Source organism: Pollicipes pollicipes, unplaced genomic scaffold, assembly GCF_011947565.3.
Source record: "Pollicipes pollicipes isolate AB1234 unplaced genomic scaffold, Ppol_2.1 Scaffold_3447;HRSCAF=4054_pilon_pilon_pilon, whole genome shotgun sequence".
NCBI classification, from domain to species: domain Eukaryota; kingdom Metazoa; phylum Arthropoda; class Thecostraca; order Pollicipedomorpha; family Pollicipedidae; genus Pollicipes; species Pollicipes pollicipes.
The window spans coordinates 10,509,501-10,531,573 of NW_023596297.1; the positions used below are offsets into that span (position 1 = coordinate 10,509,501).

Here is a 22,073-nt window from a genome sequence, read left to right on the forward strand (position 1 = left end):
CGCATGCTAAAGGCATTGCGATTTCCCCCTATGGCCCAGGTATTTGGAGGGGTCGGGGGTGGGCCTTGCAACGAAGTAACCTGTCCACGCCGCAACTTATCTTAGGGAGTGGCAAAGTTTTACGCGTAACGCACCTACATATGCAAAACAAAACTGGACATGACGATGACTAGTAGACATGACGCAATATGTAGGTGAATTTAATCATGACGGCATCCCCGTGACAAGTGGAGCTCGATGGCGGCGCACCCGGCGTCCAACTGCTGCAGACCCGGCTAAAAACGGGATCGCGAGGTATACAGCACACGCATGAATTGTGCTGGGCATTTTCTTGGCCACTTTCTACTCTCCCGCTAATTGCTCACTTGTTACCTGACTCACATGCCCCGGTGACGCGGCGTCACGTTCGCTTGGCATATTGGTTGAGGTGTGAAACGAGAACGAGTACGCCGCATGCAAGGGGCGCAGCCAGGGTTTTCTTAAGGGCAGGGCGGAGGGTCGGGGGAGCACGTAACACGACGATTTCTGACTCCCTGTCAGGAGCCACGTATGGTGAGAAAGAAAAGGACGGGCCTGATGGGCGTTTCCCCTCTGGCTGCACCCCCGCTCCTTGTAACGAGAGGAAGTCATTGGATTCTTCGATATTTGAAATGTTTAAAAGAATCGAGCCAGCTTTGTATCCATACCTGAGCGCAACGTTACTATGTCCAAACCACCCTCCTAAAGCTAGGCCTCGGTTACGCTCGCTCAAACTCTCCCTCCCCGCCCACCGGTAATGTAAGTCATGGACGACTCCTAGCCGTTAACCTTGACGGAAAAGTGCTTCATACGTCAAATATACCGTTGGGGATTTCCAACGTAAGGGTTATATCTGTTTAAGAACGAGCAAGATGTATCAGAAATTCAAAATTCTAATGTGATGAAATGTACGCGCTCTAAAAAAACGCACGGAAGCCAATGCAGATGAAATAAATCATAGCACCAAGTATACTGACGTCATTTGAATTTTTCCTTCCCGTTCTCTTCTCTTGGTGGCACCACACTTCCCATGCTTGATTCCGTCCCTCATTCAGTCAGTTCCGCTCCACGGCTGGGGTCGGGTGGGGCGGGCCGCGGTGTTTTAGGGGGTGGAAGTTGGGCGCCGGATGGATATCTTTGCTTAAGGCGGACTGTCCACTTAATCACATTTCCAAAACTGGCATGCGGGTAGAGGGAATGGAGGTGGGTGTCGTGAATACAATGGGCACCCCCATCCGTCAAGGATATTTTCAAATAAATTCGGTTCGCCATAAGGTGTCGATGGGGCAAACTTACATTTCTTGGGAACCGGAAGGAACTCCAGATTGTAAGTATCCTATTCTTGTGTTCCGGTCTTGAACGGGCTTTCCTGTTAATACTTGTTTATATAATGAGAATATGAGAATGGGAGACACGCTGCATAATCCTGTTGTGCTAAGCTGCCATTTAATATGCAAGCAACTTTTTTGTTTTGTGTCTTTTTTCCCAGCCATTGTAATAAAAGAGGTCTTTGGGAATGATGCAATTTGAAAGTTAGTACTTGAACACCAATTATGCCTAATATAGATGTGTGTATATGTGTACATGTGTAAAATGCAGGCATTTTGACCCAGGTATTGGGATTTTCAAAACTAATTTTGAAATTGCCTTCTAAAAGGGGAATGAATATGTACCTAATGGATTCAAATGCCTGGATCATATAACATTAAAGCTTTTATGGTGACGTGAAGTGTATGACTAAGTTCAATACAACAAAATCGAATACCAATAGCAATATCAGTCCAACCATTATCCAGCCAATGTTCAGCCCCTCCAAATTGGGCTCCAGCATTCCAAATTTGATAAGAAAGTGGGCTGAAGTTGTGGGAAAAACCAGTTGGCATTTATTTAGCCTGGGTTATCAGATTTCTTCCTCTCAGCCCCCCGGTGTCCAACACATTTTGCAAAACTTTACCACTGGCAGATAACATAGTGTTCACATCTTTGGTGTGGGCAATGAGCAAACAGAATTTCTACTTTTTCCATAGACTGATTTAGGGTTAATGTTAAATGTTGCCTCAGGATAGAAGGGGGAGGGGAGGAGGATGAGGAGGAGAGAGAGGAGAAAAACTTCTTCCTGTCACCTTAGTCTGCCATCCCTGGATATGGCTGTTGGCAGTCAGAAGAACCAGTGTGTCAGTAGCATACCCTAAAATAACCTATAGTGGTTGCAGGGCCATCTTCCAAGATTTGGTTTTCTAGCTAGCTGAGTAGCTAACTCTGCAGCTAGTTGATAAAGCTGACCAACTATGGGAAGGGAAGAGGGGCTGTTCAACAAGGCATCCCAAGCATTGAAACTGGGTTTGGGATGCTTATTTTGATTCTATTGATAACTTGGTAAAATTGCAAATTCCTATACACATTGCCTGGAACCAAATACTATGGTTCAAACTAAGTGGTTTATTCATGCATTCTAACACATGTTTGTTAGACTTGACCAGTCAGGCAATCTTACAAAATGTGGCCTGCATGTTGACTGTGATCGGTATATTGACAAGGCTTCAAATGTAATCGATATACAGTTCTGATAGAAAGTTTCACTCTTAACCAAACTAGGTTAAAATGGATAACACTCAGCCTCTTGCTCTGCCTGGAAAGACTGAGAAATGTCCTAAGTTTTGCCAGACCTCGCAAAATATATGGGAATCTTTGACAATTGGCTTTTCTCTGGATATATCAGTGACAAATTTGATATTAAAGGGATGCTCCACATTTGAAGCTCTTAAAGCATGCATCAGATATGATGAAATAAGTTCACTTATAACTATTGGTATACTTTTAAGTAAAGAAATAGGTTCACTTGTAATTATTGGTGTACTTTTAAGTGAAAAAAGCTATGGGATGCTTTTAATTAGTCTACCTGAAAAAGTCTGCACATCCTCGTGGGCATGTAGCTCAGAAACTAGAGATGTTTAGGTCTTAAGAAGGGCAGGGCTGTGTACTGCACCAAATAATCTTTAAGATGCCATTTCTGTTCAAGGCATCATGCAAATGTTGAACACTCTTTAAGGTACTGGAAACAAATAAGGCAATGCATGTTGTACTCCACCTCAAAATGAAAATGAATTTTAGGACCCAGCATGGGTCATTGCCATCAGGGCTTAGTTCCATAACAAGGAAAACAGGCCTAAGAATATTTTAATGATGAGATATAGACATACAAGTCAGGGATGAACAATATTCAGTAAAAAGAACACATTCTGAGGGCCCTATTGAACAAAATATGCCTTGACAATTACCAGACATTATCACTGGATGTAGGTGACATTTGACAAAGAAGATGAGAGGGGACCCTTTTTCATTATCAGCTCCATCTGATTTCTCTGGATGCATCCTTGTGAAGGGATGTCTATTTTCAGAAACAAATTGTGATGAATTTCACGCTAATCTTCTTTGATGCAAAAGGCTTAGCCATGATGTTGCACAGCCTGCTCCATCAGTGGGCACCCATTGGGGAGCTGCAGGTGAGGCTGCTTGCTGGAGGTAAAGATGCGCCGGCCACTCAGCCAGCAGTCGTGGTGCGCCGTTCTTTGCTCCGCAATAGTGCTCACTATTTAGCAGCCCACCAAAGCCCCAACGCTGGTCTGAGATGTATTCGGGGAACGTTTTGTCTGGCGTGCTTACATTACTTTCACCGCCGAAGAATGTCAGTTTTGTAACTATTCACATGATTGAATAGTGTTTGGTGTGACATTTTGTTGCCTTTTCATCTTGCCTCCTGTTCGGCCTTTTTCTCTTTCGTGCTCTCCGTTCCTCCCTTTCTGAACTTGCTTGCTCTATTTGTCTTATTCTGCACGTATTTCCATGTTCCGGAAACATTATATGCCGCGGCCCGCCACCTGCCTTGTGCACTAGCCGCTCTGAAGGAAGTGACCTTAAAAGCCGCTTTGGATTCGTGTTTTTTTTCGAGGAGGGTCTGTGTGGGCTATTTGAAGCTCAGTGAATGACTCAAGTAGCTGCAATTGGATAGGTCGGTTGGCAAAATGTAGACGAGACTGAAGTTCTTTTAACCCTTTTTGATTAACGGTGTCTCGGCAGCATCGATTACAAGCAGAAACATCGCCCATGGCCTTTGAATTAGCAAATCGTCTAATGGCTTTAAGCAGTCGTTGTTAGCTTGCGTGACACACATTGTTTGAAGTAGATTCCTACTGAAACAAGCTGCATCAGGTCCGCTATCGTAGTCTATTTTAATCTTGCATGACACACAGAGTTTGAAGGGAATTCGTTTAGGCCACGGTAGGGCCAGCGCCCATGCCCGAACACCGCGCATGTGAGCGAAACGTTACAAAGGTTACGACAGGCGTACCGACAGGGTGAGGACGTGTTTGTTTACAATGTCTGCATAACAGAAACATCAACTACATTGCTTATGGAGGCATTGCCATTTCCTGAAAGCCACCCGGAAATTCGGTCACACCAGTGCGAGAATGGCATGTTTCGCGACTGATGCTCGTTTTGAGTCCGTTCATTCATGGTGACTGGCAGTTACGAGTTGGAAGTTTGTTAACCACTGTTCCGGGGTTCTGCTGGACCACCAGGGACTGTCTCTCGGAATCGCCAGAGCGCGCCCGATGTGCGTGCGTGCTCGGTCCCGGGAGGTGTTCGAGGTGTTCGGCTCCTGTTGCAGTGCGTCACCTGGTGCCGCTGAGCGAGGTGGTGGCCGTGAGCCGGCCGCAGCCGGGCCGCGCTGCCTCGGCCGGCTCCGGCGCCGCCGTGTACCGCGTGCCGGTGCGCGAAGACGGCCAGCTCGAGCAGGCCGCCGCCACCTGCGGCCGCTCCTTCGCCGTGCACTACGCGGAACGCGCCGGCCGCCGCTGGAAAGTGCGCGTGCAGCACTTCCACCAGCGCAGCGCCGACACGCTGCGGCAGTGGGTCGACGAGCTGCACACGCTGCTGCAAGGTCAGCGGCTGGCGCCGGCCAACGCGCGGACGGACACGTGCTTCTAGGCCTTCGGGCGGTGCCCTCAGTGACCTCTCACCACTGTGCTTGTGACGATGGGAGGGGGAGGGGAATACGACCCTGCGGAGTCAGCACTCTGGCAACGCTCTATGCAAACTCGTCATGTCCTTGGGTTTGGGGTATACGTTTTGTTTTGTATGAAAGGAGCAGCTCACCGCGAGAACAGCTCTCGGAATCAGGGTGGCGTCTTCCTCGTCAGGAACAACCAATTTTACATTATGACCTCGATGTGGATCATAAGCGATTGATTCGCAGTCATATGGCCGTAAACAGGGAACATTACGGTCGCATTCCAGACGCCTGGGAACAGACATTGATGCAGCGCTCAAGTGGCCGAAAAACGCAGTGTTTTATCTAACGTGATCAAGATTCATGATGTGTGTCATTTATATACACGTTTGCCATAGCTGGCTGTTTGAACCGCTTGTTCAACTGGCAAACGGTCCATCCGTTTTCAATTTCATCACCGCTTGTACTTAGGAACATTGTCCTTTAATCTTTCGCTCAGTTGTAGCGATCAATTATAAATTTGGGGTCTTGAGGCCCGCAGAAGCTTGCACATGTGCCTTGCTTGGCTCTTTCATACTGCTGCAGTGGTGTGTGTCCTATAAAACGATCTCGGGAGGTGCATTTGCGTGAGTTTTATTTCCTGTTAATGATATAACCAGTGGCCTTCGCGCTTAACGTTAGCCTAACCACTCAGTAGCTGCATTGTAATGCCCTTTCCGCATTCCATGGCATATAACCCCGTCAGTCCCACTGGCAGCTGACAGCATGCGTCTGCCCGCCGGCATCTGTGATACCGTCAGGTTTTCGGAGACCCCAAAGCCTCATGGTGTTCATTAACCCTGCCTGCGGCCGCCGCCGGGGGCCGGCCATTTACAAGAAGAAAGTGAAGCCCATTTTCGCGTTAGCGGGTGTTCAGGTAAATAACAGCACGCGCCGCACCCGCGTGGCTCCTCTTACACGCAGTGTCGTTCGTGGCTCGGCTTTCTCTACACGATGCCTACATGCATGTAGCACGGCGCTGAAGCACGATTTCAGGGTGAGCACGGAGCGTGGTCGACGTGCTCAGAGTCCGGGCAGATGGCGGGGATTCATCGTCGCCGCGAATGTTGCTTTGCCTGTCAGCTGAATGGTTCGTCCACGCCGCTTTAGAAGCACGCTTGCCTGCCTACCTGCCTGCCTGTCTGCCTGCCTGCGCACGCTGTGTTTGCGTCTGTGTGTGGTGGCGCTGGCTCAGCAGTGACCCGCTCGTCCCGCCGTCCCGCCTGGCGTGTCAGTGCCGGCCTGCCGGCCGCCAGACTGTTTGCCGTGGGCGGCGCCGTTGTCACAGCCTCGCGCCGTCCAGCGCGCGCCGTTCAACTGGTCGCTGTGTTTGTTGACGAGTGTCGTCATGGTCACAGTCGGCCGTGACTCTGCCGGGTCGTAGGCGCTGATCAATGCCGGCGGTCACGACGCGTTCGCCGCCTGGCCCGCCTTCCGCACCGCCCCCCGCCGTCTCCGAGCAGTGTCCCGCAGTAGCTAGGGACGACGCATGGACTAAACAACGGTTTCTAAGCACGCCCAATGGCGAAGGCGGCCGCTATCGCACGTGGGCACTTGACTTGAATGGGATGAGTGTGCGCGCGGCGGCACCGCCCTGCGGCCCCGCCCGTCGGCACGTGGAGATGAACAGGCATCGGGCGTTGCGCGCTAGAGAGGGGGGGGGGGGGGGGAGGTTGCTTCGTGTGGACCCTAGCACGCCCTCGGTCGCTCGCCATGCCTACGTACAAACTGGCTTGGTCGTGGCCGTCGGTGGGCAGTATCGGAAGTCAATGGGAACTTGCGCCGGCCGCCCTGAGACCGCTCCATACGTGCTAGTGACGTCAGGGATGGTGATGTCACCACCGGCACGATCGTTGTAAGGGGAGGGGCACCAGAACGTCCAAGATCGCAGCTGTCCACTGTTCATGTCATCCCAAGTCGCAGCATACAGCGTTCACAACATCCCGAGCGCGTCTTATTCCGTACCCATTGGCGGATTTGATGTGAAACAAACAAGCCACGTCCAAATTCATAACATCCATATGTATGACATCAAGTTACGACAACGGCCAAAACTAGTTTTGATTCCTGCTGCTACATGGCACGACACTTGCAGCGTACTTTTTCCATTCTTGTTGCTAGATGACTCAACAATACCATATTTTCCTCTGCCAAAAAGATGGCTTAGTCAGCTTCGCGTTCACCCATGATCACATGATAAGTACCGTGGAACATGGTTGTTCCGAATTACCTAGAGCGTTTGGCGGCTGGCGGTCCTGTATTCGGCCCCGGCATAGGTTCCGTTGTAAGAGGGAGCCTATACGGTGTCACGACTTGAGCGCTGCGGCAAAAACTCCTGCGGACGGGAGTGCCACGACATCAGTTATACGCGACATTATTTCCACTGCAAAAGCTTATGTAGACTGCTTGTACGCGCCATTACTTCTATTGCAAAAACTTGTGCACGACATGAGTGCTACACGACAAAACAAAATTGGCTTCAAAAACTTAAACAAGTCATTGCATCTTCCTGCAAGAACTTATATTACTTATACGGACATTGCTTCGTCTGCAAAAACTCATACATGACGTGAGTGCTACCGACACGAATGTATGCTGCAAAAGTTTATGCTCGTCATTACGTATGCAACAAAGAGTTGTGATCAAGATTAGCACGTGTGGCACTTACTTCGCGTAAGGGTTTTGCAATATAAGTGAAGGTAAGATATGGTCGTGTAGCACTAACGTCGCGTTGAAGTTTTTGCGGTAGAACTAATGTCGTGTATAAATAATAACTACAAGTGTTAGTGGTAGGAGTGTCCAGTCCAACCAGTCCAGTTTTTCAGCATGAACTTCGTTTTGTAACACTAATGTGTATGAGTATTGGCAGCAGAAGCAATGTCGTAGCACTCCTGTCTGTAACTAATTTTTTTTGCGGCTCTAATGTCGTGAAACGGCCTACAAACCATCGGCATCGATTTACTTATGGTGCAGCGTCCACGCCTGGCACGCTCCATTCAAGGAAATTGTTTAGCAAGAAGCCATCGATGCCGCTTCTCAACTTTGACTCAGCGGCGGAGCTATCGGTTTCAAACAGCCATTAGCACTAATTGCTGCTCTGAATATAATCGATGTGCTAGCTGCGGTAAAGGTGATGGTCTTAGAAACGACGCAAACTCACGAGGCTTTTACGAATTGGAAGAGGTAATCGAATCCATCAGCAAAATGATTCGTGAAACATGACCGGTCCAATAAAGGAGCTAGGCGGAACCAATCACCGCGGAGGAATTTTATCCATCGCAATAAAAAACTAGCAGGTGATCCGACAATAGCCTTTCACGGCCACCGTGCACCTACTGCCCAGTAACCAGAGATCTTCGAGGTCACGAGCCGGGGATCAATAATTCTAAATTCGTCATAAGCATACTACCGAACACATGCAGACACGGTGAAATTCGCGTGCGTAAACAGAACGTTGTCTTTGCCCACGCACAGTAGTATTAGTTAGGTAGCACTGTACCGGATGACGTTACTCGTCGGCATAGCAGGACAAATCAACGACGCCACCCCTTTATCGGGTACTAAGCCAATAGTTAAGTGTTCTCCAACTTTTGGACGGTATGAACGCTGGATGTTATGAACTTTGGGTGTTTCTATTTTGGATGCTGCTAGCTTGGATGTCGTGATTCTCTCCACCCATGGACATAAAATATTTTTGGGCGCAGGTTTTTTTGGGGGCGCGCAACCTCAGGTTTCTGTGATTTTTGACGTTTTGACCTTGGACGTTGAACTCTGGATATCTCAGTGTGCGCCCCTTTTGAAGCCACTCCGTGCGCGACGGTGGCGATTGGCCGTGGCGCGAGGGCTACGGAACGATGGCGGTCGGCCGTGGCGCGAGGGCCACGGAACGATGGCGGTCGACCGTGGCGCGAGGGCTACGGAACGATGGCGGTCGGCCGTGGCGCGAGGGCCACGGAACGATGGCGGTCGGCCATGGTGCCAGGGCCACGGAACGATGGCGGTTGGCCGTGGCGCCAGGGCCACGGACCGATGGCGAGTCCTGGGACACGGATCGCCTGCTGATTTGCTTTATCGATATGCTGGGTGGAGCTGGCTCCTTTTGTCCGGGATTCCGGCTTGCGGTGTTTTGAATGGAGCGCTGGTATTTGTGGACGTGCGTGAATACCATTGTACCAGGCGGTATGAATGCCAGCTTTTCACGCCCCGGATGTGTTTGGCACTTCTGAGTCTTACGGAGCAGAGTGATGCGACGATCGACGGCGTATGGGCACTCTATAGTCATTCAAGCATGATACTTTTATGACCAGGCCTTCACACGATCTGTGAGAATCTCGCAGCCATTTTCAATTCCACACGCTACCGCACGGTGGTAAATTGATCGCCATTGAACGGCTGTCTTTTGTTATAGCGAGGCATTTGCCAACTAGTGTGCTTAGATTTGGAAGCTGTTCATGCGTATATGTATATATATATATATATATATATATATATATATGTATATATGCTTGTGTAATAAATGTTCTTGTGCAAATGTAGATGTTATAAGTAAATGTTCTTTTTCTGTTTCGTGGTCTGGTGGCATTGCCCCCCAAAATGCTGGAACGATAATGTAGCTGCTCTCTTTTCTGTGTTGATTGACGTGCATAAATGAAGGCAGTAATTTGCTATGGCTGATTCAAGATAGCGGCCCTCGCTGCCATCTCGGAATTGCTCTCGCGTGGGAGGAAAGTGGAGGTAATGGTTCCCATGTGGCCCTGAGCCCCAGGGAGCATCCCGCCGCCTCATGGGCGACTCCGGACCGAATCCTGTAATGCGAAACAGGCTCGCTCCTCGCGACGTCTCCATGCCTGGAGCTCCTCATGGCACCACCACTATCCTCCCCATGCCACTCCTGGTCACGTGCGATCTTTTGCCGCCTCTGCCAGTCCGTGCCGAACGAGCCATGGCAGCGCTGTTTTCAGCCAGTTCTGCCACCCGCAGCACAGCGTGTTGTGACGGAGGGCCGCGCAGTCGTGCACCTCTGCGTGGCGTTGTCAGTTGGCTTCGATGTGCGTGCTGAATCAGGATGGCGTGTCAGATTGCGGGAACGCTCGGCAGCACTCCGTTGGTGAGCGGACGTGATCAGGACACACCGTTGTTGGGCTCCGGAAACAGCATGCGGGCAGGATCGGGCGACTCCCGGTCGGCGTTTGGAGCGCCTGTTTGGAGGCTAGCGCCCACTGGTCGGGGTTTAACGGGGACTTGTCTAGGTGTTTTGACGCTGGTTGGGGCTTAGTGCCGCGTGATGAATACTCAGTGCCGACGAGTCAGGATGTCGAAGCGACTGATCAGGATGTCGATGCGACCGGTCAGGATGTCGATGCGACCGGTCAGGATGTCGAAGCGACTGGTCAGGATGTCGAAGCGACTGGTCAGGATGTCGATGCGACTGGTCAGGATGTCGATGCGACCGGTCCGGTCAGGATGTCGAAAGCGACTGGTCAGGATGTCGATGCGACCGGCCAGGATGGCGAAGCGACTGATCAGGATGTCGATGCGACTGGTCAGGATGTCGATGCGACCGGTCAGAATGTCGAAGCGACTGGTTGGGATGTCGACGCGAATGGTGAGGATGTCAAGGTGAATGGTCAGGATGTCGATGCGACTGGTTAGGATGTCGATGCGACCGGTCAGGATGTCGAGGTGAATGGTGAGGATGTCGAGGCGACTGGTCAGGATCTGGTGGCGCGTGGTCGACTTACTGCGCTTCGCCGCGAGGCGCTGTTACCGACTGTGACCGGCCGTGACCCGCTCTGACCCTCCGTGACCGCCAGCCGGCCGGCAGACGGAGGTGATCCAGACCACGCACGCCAGCCACGCCTCGTCGCTGCTGCAGCAATGCTCGCTCAGCGGCTGCGATGGCGTCGTGGTGGTGGGCGGCGACGGCACCCTGATGGAGGTGCTGAACGGCCTGCTGAAGCGGCAGCCCGACGACCAGTCGCCCAACGCGCCCGTCCCCATCGGTGTCATCCCCGGTAAGTGGTTTCTCACCGGCGCCATTCCCGGACAGTGGGCTCTCTATGGGTGTTATCGTCGCTCAGGAGTGTCCCCTTCGTTTATCGTGGCCTACTCTGATATGGCGGAGTGCTGGGATATGTACGAAAGCAACGTAAAATCGCTGCCGTTTGTTTTCTGCGTCGTTTTCAGTCATGTTTTGTATGTTTATGATAAACCGTCGTCACGATAAAGTTTCCCGTTACTTAAATACGAGTTGACTTTGATTTGAAATTAGTTGAGAAAGTTGTTATTTTCTTCCTTTTTTTTAAACACTCAACTTGCCGTAAAACGCTGTTCACTACAGGCCTCTGCGCGAACGTCGATATCCACATAGTCTCACCCAAGCATACTACTACATACACGACGGCTTGTGTGTGCCGGCACCGTTGCGGTGGTGTCGGCGCCCTGGGCACGGCTTTGCTCATGAGCGCCCTGTCCGCTCCGCAGCGGGCAGCACGGACGCCGTGTGCGGCAGCCTACAGGGTAGTCAGGACGCCGTCACCGCCGCCCTGCACATCGTGATGGGTGCGTACCGCGGGCCGGCGGCGGCCGCCCGGCCGCGCCCGCACGCTCACGCGGCGTGCGTGCGTTTGTCTGACGGTGGTGGTTACCGCTGCAGCCATGCAGCCCACATGCGATTGAGTGGTGCGCAGTAGTCAGATTTTCTGCCCGTCGGTTGCATGTGAGTTCCCGCCGTCTTGTAAGATAGTGAAAGGCAAGAAGGACCCTGCTTTTTTGTTCCGATTTTGTCTGGCGCGAGTCTCCCGTAATGTAATCAAGTAGTTGTGAACGGGAATGGCTGTTGTCTTGAAGTTTCGAGCACCGGTAATTCCCGGGGGACAGGTACCGGTGTGAGCGGCTGGCCCTTATGCAAATATGTAGCACGCTTGAGGTCGGTTACACGTGCCTCGTGCCATATGTATGCATTTCTGAACCAGGTGGGTTTGGGAAGGCACTGGCTATAAACTATTTGGGATGGTGGCGTGTCACTCTGGAACAAATGCTTGGTCGCTGAGCCTTAGTTTTGGTCTAACATTTTTTGCTCGCGCCCGGATTAACTTACACCAGTGTGGGTACTAGTGGTGATATAAAAAAATGGCGAATTGATGTGTGGCACGGTTTAATGTGACTTGTACAGTTTCCTACGAGTTTTCCTTTCATTTCCAGTGGTTCTTTACCTTCTGATCTCCCTCCAGTGTCGCCCCTCACTTTTGTAATGGGTGAGGTCATGTCTGACGCTCCGTGCCACTCGGATCTCGGTCGGAACATGTGCACCGACCGCGGCGGGCGGCCGCTGCCAGCTCAGCCGCGGACGTCGGGCTCCCTGCCGGCCGTCCCCGCCGCGAGCTCAGCCGCGGACGTCAGGCTCCCTGCCGGCCGTCCCCGCCGCGAGCTCAGCCGCGGACGTCAGGCTCCCTGCCGGCCGTCCCCGCCGCGAGCTCAGCCGCAGCCGTCAGGCTCCCCGCCGGCCGTCCCCGCCGCGAGCTCAGCCGCAGTCGGGTTCCCCGCCGGCCGTCCCCGCCGCGAGCTCAGCCGCAGTTGTCGGGCTCCCCGCCGGCCGTCCCCGCCGCGAGCTCAGCCGCAGCCGTCGGGATCCCCGCCGGCCGTCCCCGCCTCGAGCTCAGCCGCGGACGTCAGGCTCCCTGCCGGCCGTCCCCGCCGCGAGCTCAGCCGCAGCCGTCGGGCCCCTGCCGGCCGTCCCCGCCGCGAGCTCAGCCGCAGTCGTCGGGCTCCCCGCCGGCCGTCCCCGCCGCGAGCTCAGCCGCAGTTGTCGGGCTCCCCGCCGGCCGTCCCCGCCGCGAGCTCAGCCGCAGCCGTCGGGATCCCCGCCGGCCGTCCCCACCTCGAGCTCAGCCGCGGACGTCAGGCTCCCTGCCGGCCGTCCCCGCCGCGAGCTCAGCCGCAGCCGTCGGGCCCCTGCCGGCCGTCCCCGCTGCGAGCTCAGCCGCAGTCGTCGGGCTCCCCGCCGGCCGTCCCCGCCGCGAGCTCAGCCGCAGCCGTCGGGATCCCCGCCGGCCGTCCCCGCCGCGAGCTCAGCCGCAGCCGTCGGGCTCCCGCCGCGTCACGTCCGGTCGGCTGCGTACCGGCCGTCTGGTGCCACCTCCGCCCTGCCTCGGTCGTCACCGGGCCTGGCCAACGGCCGGCGGTGTACACACGGATCGGGCGGCGCCAGATAACCGTTATCGGTCCGTATCGACGGCCGGCCCGGCGTACGCGGCCCGCCGCCGCCCCCAGCGCCGTACGAGGCCACGGCCGGCCGATGTGGAGCTGGTCTGGCCGGCCCAGCCGAGACGAGCTGCCGTTTAAGACGATGGGGGAGCAGTGGCTCGACGATTCGTCGCGTTGTTGCTCGGGATGGCTGTCTGCCTCGCATTGGAGACTTGCGCTTGATAACGCAAACGTACGTTACCATTCCGGATGGTACGTGCAAAGCGTGATGCGTGACGTCGTGGAGAGTGCACGCTGGGTCTTAATGTGACCTCGTTTCCCGAATATTGTCAAAGAAGCTGATTGCGTAGAACAAGCACGCGCTGCTACAAATCCACTGCAGCTCGAAGGAGACAGTCGCGCGTCTCTGTAGATAACCCCTGAACCAACGCGCGGCACGACACTTGTCACCCTCCACGACTGGCCGTGTCCACCGGAGTTGGGACACACCAGTCGCACCACGGGCGCTCCATGGCCGCGCAGGCGCAGCGTCCGTCCGCCGAACCATCCACCGGCGGTGCACCAGCCGCGAGGTCGCGCGCGGTGCGGGCGCCCGGCCGGCCTGGACGCGCCAGTGTCGCTAATGGCGGGTCGCAGGTGGCCCCGATCGGCCGATGAGGCGTTGATGAGCCTCGTGACCCATCGCCGATCGCCGTCATGTGATGTGTCGGCAGCTGTCGACGATGGGCGAGCCGCCAGGACGGAGGTGTGGTTCTCACCAGAGCGCCAGCGCCGGCGCAGCCAGGCGATCAAGGCTCTCGCGCGGCGATTGTTCGTCACCCGCGCGAGGTCACCTTTGTAGATTTACTCGGAACCATTTTGTTTGAGTGACCTTCTGAAAACGGAGCTAACGCCAAACAGTGCTTGTGTGGACGCTGACTACCACCCGATCGTGAACTTCCAGTGTAACGGCAGATATCAGTGATAAATTAACGTGCCGCGATGCCCGCCAGGACCTACGTCGTTTTCTGACCTTATCTGACCTAATTCGGATAGAACTGATATCTGATCTCATTCACACAGCAGTTGGACATTACCTGCATTGCGTTTTAATACACCCACACGTATGCTTTGTGGGTGTCGTGGAGGCTGCGCGTGCCCTAGTTCGGGTGCCTCGCATGTCAAGACACTCCCGCGAGGGGGAGCGGCCCCCAACGCTGGTGGACTTGAGCGGTTACCACAGCCATTCCCAGGGACACCGAGCGGGTGGTGTGCTGTATGGTCGCCGCCCCGACAGTTTGTTAGCTGTGCTCTGTTGGCTGGTGCTGTTAACAACGATCTGGCGTGCATTGTCGTTCCCGGAGATTCGAAGCACCTCCCGCCTACGTCTTGCCTATGCCTCGTGACTGGCTGACCATGTTTAGTGTACTCACACTTTACTGCAGCTCGAGCTTAATCCTCGAGCACTTCCGATCGGGCAGATTGTCTACACAGAATCCAGTGTCCTTGAAATTCGAGTGCTAGATCAGTCAATAATGATCTTAATCGAACCCGAAAGGAAGGAGGATGTGCACTATTGTCGAACGTACTCAGTTCATTCGCAACATCCCCTTTACGACGTTTGTGGCGCTTCCGATTAATGTACACTCAAGTTTCTCATTGCACGGGTTTGGGTGAAGCGACTTTTATGTGCTAAGCTCACCGTTCGTCCCTTTTGTTGAAGCATGCTTGAGCTGGAGAAATGCAGCCACACAGGTCTGGCTCCTGTGATTTGGAAGTCTCAGCGGCTGCTGTTAGGTTTCTTGAATATAGGAGGTGCTCTAGCATATAATAAGCGTGGGCGCGTCCCCGGCCGGTTTGGTCCTTACGCTTACGTTAGGATCAAGAAGTTGGGTATGACCTTACCAGCTGCCTCTAGCGCCAGGTGACCTTAATACACAGCCTCACTGATAAACATCGCTACAGCTGCCGATGTGGCCGCCGGCTGAGCCCCTCCCCTGCCCGTGTCCGTGTCGGATGCGACGTCGGTGCCGGCTCGGTTGTCCGGCGGCGCCGGAAAGGCTCCGGTTCGAGCCTGGCCACGCCCCGTCGCCGGGTGGCGCGGCGTCGGACGCCGGCCCGGCACCTGACTCCTCTTGCGCGGGCTGGTGGCGCCGCATCGCGCTGCTCGGGGCGTCCGTAAGCGCGGTGTCGCCGACGCTCGGGGTGATCCCGCCCTCGCACCGGACACCCCAGGCGCCGGGCGGGGCTGGCCGGAAGCTGCGGTGACATGGTCCACGAGACTCTTATCGGGGACCTGGGACGAGGCGGGGTGGCCGGAAGCTGCGATGACACGGTCCACGAGACTCTCCTCGGGGACCTGGGACGAGGTGGGGCTGGCCGGAAGCTGCGATGACACGGTCCACGAGACTCTCCTCGGGGACCTGGGACGAGGCGGGGTGGCCGGAAGCTGCGATGACACGGTCCACGAGACTCTCCTCGGGGACCTGGGACGAGGTGGGGCTGGCCGGAAGCTGCGGTGACATTCCGAGCGGCTCTTCTCGGGGACCTGAGACGAGGCGGGGTGGCCGGAAGCTGCGATGACACGGTCCACGAGACCTCTCCTCGGGGAGGGGACGAGGTGGGGTGGCTGGAAGCTGCGGTGACACGGTCCACGAGACTCTCCTGGGGACCTGGGACGAGGCGGGGTGGCCGGAAAGCTGCGGTGACATGGTCCGAGCGGCTCTCCTCGGGGACCTGGGACGAGGCGCGCCCGGGGGAGCTTAGGCTGCTCCACTCCGGCCTCTCGTTGCGTGGCGTTGACGATGTGAGGCGGAACGGAACTGAAGAGGAGTATAACGTTGGAAGCAATGATGTTCCCAATGCGCCCCACGCTGTAGCCTGCGTGCGAGTTGGGAGGGAGCTGTCCTTGCCAGATGCAAGTTGAATCTCAGTCAACTATTTCCACCGCTCGCTGGGGATTGCTGTGGAACGCACCATGACCTGCCGTTTTGACAAGCTACTCTTTGTCGCCGTTGTTTTGTTATGCTACGGTGCGGCCTATTTTGGTTGCTATACTGCTTTTGGATTACGTTCTGCCTCGCATCGCAACACATCGGAACGCTCAGCGAAAACTGGGCCGGGCGGGATGGCCTTGAGTTTGCTGCCTGGATGTGGACGCACTGATCCCCCCAGGTCCGGATGTCACGCCCCCGTCACCGTCTGAACCCACACTCACCCATGGTACCTCAATCCAATCATTCGGACTGAGAGGCCTCTCCTTGCAGGGAATCAGTGGTCATCCACTGTTTTCTAGCTGATGAACCAAACAGCGGCGGGCAGGACGCTGCGTCCGTCCCGGCCACCGCACACATGCGTACGTGAACTAAGCCTGGCTTAAAGACGGCCGTATATTCCGCTGGCCGTGGATTAAACCCGACACGCTTTGGCCTGCCTCTCCCCCCCCCCCCGCAGCCAGGTGCCGCCGCCGCCCAGCCGTGACCGTGACCGTGACGGGGCTTGCGTCCTGCCGACAGGTAGCACCCGCTGGGTGGACGTGTGCAGCCTGCGCAGCGGCGGCCGTCTCCTGCGCTACTCCCTCTCCATGATCACGTACGGCTTCTTCGGCGACCTGCTGAAGGACAGCGAGAAGCTGCTCTGGCTCGGTCCGATGCGCTACAACGTGGCAGGTCAGCCGGCAGCCCAGGAGGCCGTATCGGCCTCACCCTCGGCGCTGGTCCCGCGTTCTCTCCGTGCTTGTTTATACCTCGACACGTGGCGAGGGACGTGACGTTCGTTTGTTGTTGCGTTCCGCCGACTCCGTGACGTCGCCGACGCGTGGCGTGCTGCGCCCGTCAGGCCGTCGGAGGGGCGCGGGTGTGACGCCGCCGTGGGCCGTGCCGCAGGGGCCGGCCGGTTCTGGCGGAGCCGCGCCTACCGAGGCTCGGTGGCGTTCCGCACGGCCGCTGGCTCGCTCGCGCCGCACAAGCCCTGCTTCGCCGACTGTGATGTGTGCTGCCGCGAGCCGCCGCCGCCGCCCGACGCGCAGACAGAGCCGGCCGAGCCGACAGGTGGGCACTCCGGCCTCGTGAGGTCACGGTGGAGAGGGGCCGTCCCGATGGGGATGGGGGGGGGGAGCAGTGTGGGGTCACGGGTGGCGGCATATCTGTGTTTGGGGATGTGGTAACGCGGACGGGTCTCTGGCATATGTGACATCATATTGTTGGACATGTAAACGGTACATTTTTTGCACAGATCAGCAAAGGCTTAATTATTTCTTGGCCTGTCCGGGCAGAGTATTTTCTGGATAGTAATTGACTCTAATGGTAGGTTACCGTTCCCTAGAAAGCGTTATTGCTTTTTTCCAAAGTGCGATGAACCGAGCCGTTCGACGGTGGCGCTCATGCTGAGGTGGAAACACTTGTCCGATTGTCCGCCGCCGGTGGCGCTCCGTTGGCTGATCTCCTGCCCGCTCTGACCTTCCGCCGGCTGTGACCTCCCGCCCGCTCTGACCTTCCGCCGGCTGTGACCTCCCGCCGGCTCTGACTGAACTGCCACCCGCTCTGACCTTCCGCCGGCTGTGACCTCCCGCCCGCTCTGACCTTCCGCCGGCTGTGACCTCCCGCCGGCTCTGACTGAACTGCCGCCCGCTCTAACCTCCCGCCGGTTGTGACCTCCCGCCGTCTCTGACCTTCCGCCGGCTGTGACCTCCCGCCGGCTCTGACTGAACTGCCGCCCGCTCTTACCTCCCGCCGGCTGTGACCTCCCGCCCGCTCTGACCTTCCGCCCGCTCTGACCGCACGTCGGCGCTGATCTCCCGCCCGCGCTGACCTTCCGCCCGCGCTGACCTTCCGCCCGCGCTGACCTCCCGCCGGCCCTGACTCCCTCCGTCCCTGACTTCCCTCCGGCCCTGACCTCCCGCCCCCCTCTGACCTCCCGTTGTCTCTGACCTCCCGCCGGCCCTGACTTTCTCCGTCCCTGACCTCCCTCCGGCCCTGACCTCCCGCCCCCCTCTGCCCTCCCGTCGTCTCTGACCGACCGCCGGCCCGTTTTGACTGACCGCCCGCCCGCTCTGACTAACCGCCCGCCCGCTCTGACCTCCCGCCGTCTGTGACCTCCCGCCGTCTCTGACGTCCCGCCGGCTCTAACCTCCGACAGGCGAGTGGCATCGCGTGAGCGGCCCGTTCCTGGTGGTGAGCAGTGCCAACGTCAGCTGCCGCTGCAAGATCACGCCGGCCGGCATGTGCCCGCGCGCCCACCTGTCGGACGGCTGGGCGCACCTGATCCTGGTGCGCAAGACATCGCGCGCCAACTTCCTGCGCTACATGTACCGCTCGGCGGCCGGCAAGGACCCGGTGCGTGCCGCCGCCCCGCCCTCCGGAGAGAGGGCCGCGGCGCGAGAGGGCTGGTGCTGGGGCGCTGGGCGTTGTTAAAAAGTAAAAGTAAAAGTAGTTAAAAACCCAGGCAACTTCGTTGTGCACCGTGCAAGAAATCTGACGAACGTGGGACGTGCTAAAATGCTGCCTTCTCCGAGAAAAAAGTGTTGCACCCCGCTTATTGAGGAATCCTGCTTATGCTCCTGATCATTGTATCTACATTTCGCAATCCTGCGAATAGAGGGCGCCCACTCCACCGTCTGCTAGTGTTTCGTGTATGGTGGGTAAGTTTTGACTGGTGGCGATTGCCGAAAGCAACACGCAAGCAAGGGTGCCGATGGGTGAAATAGGAGTGCAAAAGATGTACCCGAGCAGTATCAACCAGCCCATGTCGCCAGACGGGCTTAAGTAAATGCATCGGCTGATCGTGGGCTCCATTGGGCCGGACCATGTCTGGGAGTGTGCTGCGGCGCCTGCCACCCCCTGCTGGCGGACGCCTCCCCGCAGGCTCGCCGCTTTTGACCGCTGCTCCCACCGCCAGTTCGACCTGCCGTTTGTCGAGTACTACCGCGTCAAGGAGTTCGAGCTGCTGCCGGAGGTGGTCGGCGATGGCCACCGCCTGCTCTGGGAGACGCACGTCAACTCGGCGCTGTCGGTGGACTCGGCGGCGGCCGGCGACTGGCCGGCGGCCGATCCGGAGGTGGCCGTGGTGCCGCCGGCTGCCGGCGACGCGCGCGACAGCGTCTGGAACTGCGACGGCGAGGTGGTGGCCCAGCCGCGCATCAATCTCAGGTGAGCATATCCAGCCGCCAGCAATTTCGGGTGAGCACATCCAGCCGCCATCAATCTTAGATGAGCAGATCCAGCCGCCATCAATCTTAGATGGGCAGATCCAGCCGCGCATCATTCTCAGATGAGAATGTCCAGCCGCCAGCAATCTGAGGTGAGCACATCCAGCCGCCAGCAATCTCCAATGCCCACGACACATGGCTGATCAGGCGGCACGGGTTACCCTGGTCCAACGGCTATGCCAGTTGTCTAGCTGTCGGCCCGCTCTATCCCCTGGTCTGACCTGGCCGGACCTGGGGTGTCGGCTGTAGCCGCCAGTGCACCGAGGCTCAGTGGGCGGTGTCGCTTACCGGCGGCGAGCGGCGGACGGCAGTCCTGTGGCGCTCGCCTGCCGCCCTCGGGCCGTCCGGCTCAGCCGTGCTGAAAGCGGGCAGCCAGTCAGCCGTGCTCTCCGCTGTCCTGACGCCGCGCGCACCGCCCAGCTGACGCCGCCCTGACGTCCATACTCTGCCGTGCTGAAGGCCTGCTCTGCGCTGTGCTGGGCTGCGCTCTGCGCTGTGCTCGGGCCACGCTCTATGCTGTGCTGGGGCCGTGCTCTGCGCTGTGCTCGGGCCGCGCTCTGCGCTGTGCTAGGGCCGCGTTCTGCGCTGTGCTAGGGCCGCGCTCTATTGTGCTGACACTGTGTCGTCCTCCGCTCGGCAGGGTGCACCCGCGCGCCGTGCGCATGTTCGGACGCGGCGTGGAGCGCGTGGAGGAGCGCGGCTGCTGCGGCGGCTGCGGCGGCCGCGCCAAGAAGCACATCTGACCGGCGGAGCCGCCGGCGCCAGCGGCCGCCCGCCGCCCCCACGCCGCCGCACTGCCCGACTGCGTTGTCTGAGCACGCGCCCGTAGCCAGCCGGCCCCGGCGGTTGTGGCTGGCCGCGGCCGCCATAGCCTGTCGGGATGGACCCTGCGCTCGAGCCGGATGGGTCCGTGGGTGTCGTCCTGACGCTGGGTCACGCTGATCCGATACGGGAATGTTCTGGCCGCTCGTTGGAGTCGCGGGTCCGGCGCATCGACGGACGCGACGCGGCGGCTCGAACCCTATGGTTTGAACCGCAAAGTTGCTTCCGAATCGACACGACCGAACTGACCCGACCCTTGGCCAGGACGACGCAGCCTGCCGGCTGTGGCACGACTCATTTATAGACACTTAAGACTTGATACACTGCAAACACTTAACTTTGCTCAGTCTTGTTCAAGGGCAGCTTGCGTGGGTTATCCTTACGAGGACCAGTACAGGTTGCAGCTGGAGAAATGCCCTTCGGCTCTATGGGCATTCGATACGGGACCCGCAGCACAGCAGCCCCGGTTGGCAGCATCCTAACCTGGTATTCGTCCCTGCACGTCTTCTGGTGGATGTGCGCGTTTCTGTTTGGTGAGAGCTGCTAAAAATATTTTCATATGGAGAGGGTAGGGGTGGCAGCTTTCTCCAAGTGCTCTGTAGTGTTCATCCTCCATTCTACTCTCCCTTTATTTTTGTATCTTGATGCATCCTTTTCTGGTACAAGTTCCATTTCACGGCGACTTGTAGCACGTAGTTAGGTCTTGGAGTGTTAATGGGGCTGCGGCCGAGGGTCTCAGTCGAAGTCAGGTGTTGGTTGCTGCTTTGAACTATAAATCAATGAGTTTGATTTGATTGGTATCATACATCTATGAATGATTATTGCTCCCGGGCCGCGGTAGTGATTTTGTTGGTTCCGAAAATAATTGTGATAATTATCGCGATTCTTGAACGGTTCTGGCATGGACTGAAAGTCTGCCATCCCCAGTCTAGTCAGTTACAGCTATGATGCCGGCTGTCTGTTTCATAGGCTATAGGGCATTATACGGTGTCCGGTGCTGGTGCCGCGGCCGCATGCCAATTAATGGGCAGATGCGTTCCGTCCCTTCCGTTGTCTCTAGGGAGGTCGTACGCTGGCCACGATTGGAGCTAGTTTGTAGAATAATTTTGAAATGTGGACAACATTCCTGATCTATTTTCGAGACAGGGCTGAACGATTTTTGAGAATATGCAATGTCTGGAATTTTGCATGAAAATCGTCTTAGTATTGCAAACCATCGAGCCAGGTTAGATAGCAAGTGCAGCCTAACAGGTGTTGTGATACTGACCAGTGACCGTTGCGCTGTGTTTGATGTGTGTTGCTCGCAGCCGTCTATGATCTGCACCCTGGTAACCGGCCCTTTGATAATCAAATCATGGTATTGGCTTCGATTGCGTTGCTATACTTTCCATCCATCCTCGTTAATTCTTCCTTATCTTCGTTTTTTTTTTTAGTAGAACTGCCTTTAGTCTTCGTCTTAGGGTTATTGTGATTTAGAGTGTTGGCTCGCAGTTTCCTCGCTCAATCATGAGTTCAAGTTGATCTATTTTTCTCCTAACTTTGTTGGAAGCTTTCCTGACGTCTTGTGGAATTTTTTACCGCTATGTCCCGTCATTTGACAGTGACGATGACATTGTGCTATTCGCCAGTCCGCTGCGACATTGATTTTTTGTTTCCCCTGGACAATGAGACCTCCCACGCTGCACGGGCGGTGGTGCCGGCCGCCCCCGACCAACCACTCCGACACGCGATCACCTCACCGGCCGGGCCCTCTGATGGGCTGGGAGTGCCCTCAGTGTAGCGCCAAAATGGACG

The 22,073-nt window shown here is 56.4% G+C and overlaps 1 protein-coding gene across 1 annotated transcript; it reads left to right on the top strand.

Annotated features, from left to right (window-relative positions):
* The first annotated feature begins 1,108 nt into the window (after positions 1-1,108).
* LOC119091606 (ceramide kinase) lies at positions 1,109-20,200 on the top strand. Its single transcript, XM_037214414.1, has 10 exons — positions 1,109-1,345; positions 4,688-4,960; positions 5,830-5,945; positions 10,893-11,082; positions 11,552-11,629; positions 16,768-16,920; positions 17,137-17,267; positions 18,388-18,585; positions 19,148-19,398; positions 20,098-20,200. Exons 1-10 carry the CDS (start codon positions 1,201-1,203, stop codon positions 20,198-20,200), a joined length of 1,638 nt encoding a protein of 545 aa, XP_037070309.1. The 5' UTR covers positions 1,109-1,200.
* Positions 20,201-22,073: the final 1,873 nt, after the last annotated feature.